This window comes from Dipodomys ordii, unplaced genomic scaffold (genome assembly GCF_000151885.1).
Source record: "Dipodomys ordii isolate 6190 unplaced genomic scaffold, Dord_2.0 Scaffold15, whole genome shotgun sequence".
NCBI classification, from domain to species: domain Eukaryota; kingdom Metazoa; phylum Chordata; class Mammalia; order Rodentia; family Heteromyidae; genus Dipodomys; species Dipodomys ordii.
The window spans coordinates 15,823,845-15,826,824 of NW_012267231.1; the positions used below are offsets into that span (position 1 = coordinate 15,823,845).

A 2,980-nucleotide genomic window follows, 5' to 3' on the forward strand; every position below is an offset into this window, starting at 1 on the left:
CCCACAACCAACAACAACAAAAAAACAGTCTCACAGGCTTTCGTGCTCCGGCTGTCTTTGAACTACAATCCTCAGATCTCAGCCTCCTGAGTAGCTAGGATAACAGGCATCAGCCACCAGCTTCCGGCTACAGCACAAATCTTTGTTTATTTTTATTTTTTGTGGTTCGTGGGGCCTGAACTCTGGGCCTGGGCGCTGTCCCTCAGCTCTTCAGCTCAAGGCTAGCACTCTACCACTTGAGCCATAGTGCCACTTCTGGCCTTTTCTGTGTATGTGGTGCTAAGGAATCGAACCCAGGGCCTCATGCATGCAAGGCAATCGCTCTAGCACTGAGCTACCTTCCCAGCCCCAGAGAGCAACAATCTTGAATGAAAAAGTCCAAGAGAGGGCAAGGTGCTGAGCACCATCACACATGTCCATGTGTGCACACGCAGGCAGACACACACATATCTGGATCCTGCTAGCCTAACTTACACCCTCAGCATCCTGTCCTGACACCAAGCCTGGTCCCTGAGAAACTGGACATTCATCCCCAGGGACCCACAGTGCCCTCTGGACCTCTTCCCGAGTTACTGAGGGTAGCTGAGGTTCAGCTGAGAGAGGATGGCCCAAAGCCAAGGACTGACCTTGCAATGTTGATGTCAGCTGACCACAGAGCTGGGCCAAACCAAAAGGGGGCGGGATCTATAAAAGGCTTCTGCATCCGAGACCCAGAAGGGCCAGACCAACCCACAGCCCTGCTGATCTCGGTGCACCTGTTTTCCACAGGTACCTTTCTAGGCCTGCTCTTCTGTCCCTGGGGTTTCCTGCTTATATCCTGGGAACTAAGGAAGATGGAAGGCTTGGGGAGTGAGGTGACTGGGGGGGGAGGTGGGACGCTGACTTCTCATTCCTGGTCAGCATCTCTAGCTTTAGTTGAGCAGTTTCAACTAGGTAGGTTTTAATTTTAGCCTCTCTCTCTCTCTCTCTCTCTCTCTCTCTTTCTGTCTCTCTCTCTCTCTGTCAGTCATGGGGCCTGAACTCTGGGCCTGGGCTCTGTCCCTCAGCTCTTCAGCTCAAGGCTAGTGCTCTACCACTCAAGCCACAGAGCCACTTCCTGCATTTTCTGCTTATGTGGTTCTCAGGAATCGAACCCCGGGCTTCATACATGTGAGGCAAGCATCTACCACTAAGCTACCTTCTCAGCCTTTTTTTTTTGCCTGTCCTGGGGCTTGAACTCAGAGCCAGAGGCTTGTCCCTGAGCCTTGCTGCTCAAGGTTAGCACTCTTCCACATTGAGCACAGCTCTACTTTAGGTTCACTGCAGCCCAGACGTTCTTGGCTGGGCTGTCTGTGAACCTCAATCCTCAGTTCTCAGCCTCCTGAGTAGCTGGGCCACCAGCACCTGGCTCAAGCAGGTGTGTTTCTAGGACCCAGAGTGGAGAGAGGGGGAGAAAGGCCTACCTAGAACTAGAAAAATCCATAACCGGGCTGGGAATGTGGCTTAGTGGCAGAGTGCTTGAAAACTCCCTGGCCCTGGGCACATGCTACTTCACCTTCCAAGACGCAGAGAAGCAGACACTGGTGGTGGCTCCCACCTGTCACCCCAGCTACTCAGGAGGCTGAGATCTGAGGATCATGGTTTGAAGCCAGCTGGAGCAAGAAAGTCCATGTGGCAACAACAACCACAAAAATCATTTATTTCCACTCCAGCTTCAGAATTAGAAACTGAGGAGGAGTTCTGAACGGGTGTCCATGTCTAGTGAATGAATGAATGAATGTACAAATGAATGATGACCCCACCTCCATCTCTGCCTCTCTCCTTGCCCCCTGCATGCAGCACCCATGGCGCAGGTGCTGGGCATCTCCTTCACAGCCACTGAGCTGTTGCTGGTGACCGCCATCTTCGGCCTGGTCTTCTGGGCCATCAGAACCTCCACATCTCGGGTACCCAAAGGCCTGAAGAGTCCGCCAGGGCCCTGGGGGTGGCCAGTGCTGGGGCACATTTTGACCCTGGGGAAGAACCCCCACCTGGCGCTGACCAGGCTGAGCCAGCAGTATGGGGACGTCCTGCAGATCCGCCTCGGATCCACCCCCGTGGTGGTGCTGAGCGGCCTGGACACCATCCGCCAGGCCCTGGTGAAGCAAGGTGATGATTTCAAAGGACGGCCAGACCTGTACAGCTTCTCTCTAGTGACCAATGGCCAGAGCATAGCCTTTAACCCGGACTCTGGGCCCGTGTGGGCTGCCCGCCGGCGCCTGGCCCAAGATGCCCTGAAGAGCTTTTCCATAGCCTTGGACCCAGCCTCCACATCTTGCTATCTGGAGGAGCACGCAAGCAGACAGGCCAAGAGCCTCGCAGACACTTTCCAGAAGCTCACGGCAGAGTCCGGGTGCTTCGACCCCTATGAGCATCTGGTGCTGTCGGTGGCCCGCGTCATCAGTGGCATGTGCTTCGGGGGGGAACTTCCTGCAGAACAGTGAGATGGTCACCGTGGTCACCACCAGCCAGGACTTCGTGGATGGAGCCTCTTCTGGGAATGCCGTGGATTTCTTTCCCATCCTCCGATACCTGCCCAACCCCTCCCTGAAGAGGTTTAAAGTCTTCAACCAGAAGTTCATCACGTTTCTGCAGAAAACAGTCCAAGAGCATTACCAGGACTTTGACAAGGTGAGCCATGGATGCAGGTGATAAAGGAAGCAGCCACAGAGCCCGATGTGTGTGGGGAGGAAGGTGGGGGGCTGGGGCGGGGAAGCCCTGAGGCCTGTCTCCAAGACAGTGCACACAGTTCATGTTCTATACAGATCTAGGAAGAGCTGGGTGCCTGTGGCTCAGGACTGGCATCCTAGCTACTCAGGAGGCTGATTCTGAGGACTGGAGTTCAAAGCCAGCCTGGGCAGAAAAGTCTGTGAGACTCTTCTCTCCAATTAACCCACAAAAAGCCAGTTGTGGAGCTGTGGTTCAAGTGGCAGAATGCCAGCCTTGAGCACTAAAGCTCAAA

The 2,980-nt window shown here is 54.6% G+C and overlaps 1 protein-coding gene across 1 annotated transcript; it reads left to right on the forward strand.

The window, feature by feature from the left end:
- The first annotated feature begins 727 nt into the window (after positions 1-727).
- LOC105982354 (cytochrome P450 1A2-like) lies at positions 728-2,670 on the forward strand. The gene is given in 3 exon segments (XM_013011928.1): positions 728-768; positions 1,819-2,449; positions 2,451-2,670. Coding segments are annotated over 2 exon segments (846 nt in total). The 5' UTR covers positions 728-768; positions 1,819-1,823.
- Positions 2,671-2,980: the final 310 nt, after the last annotated feature.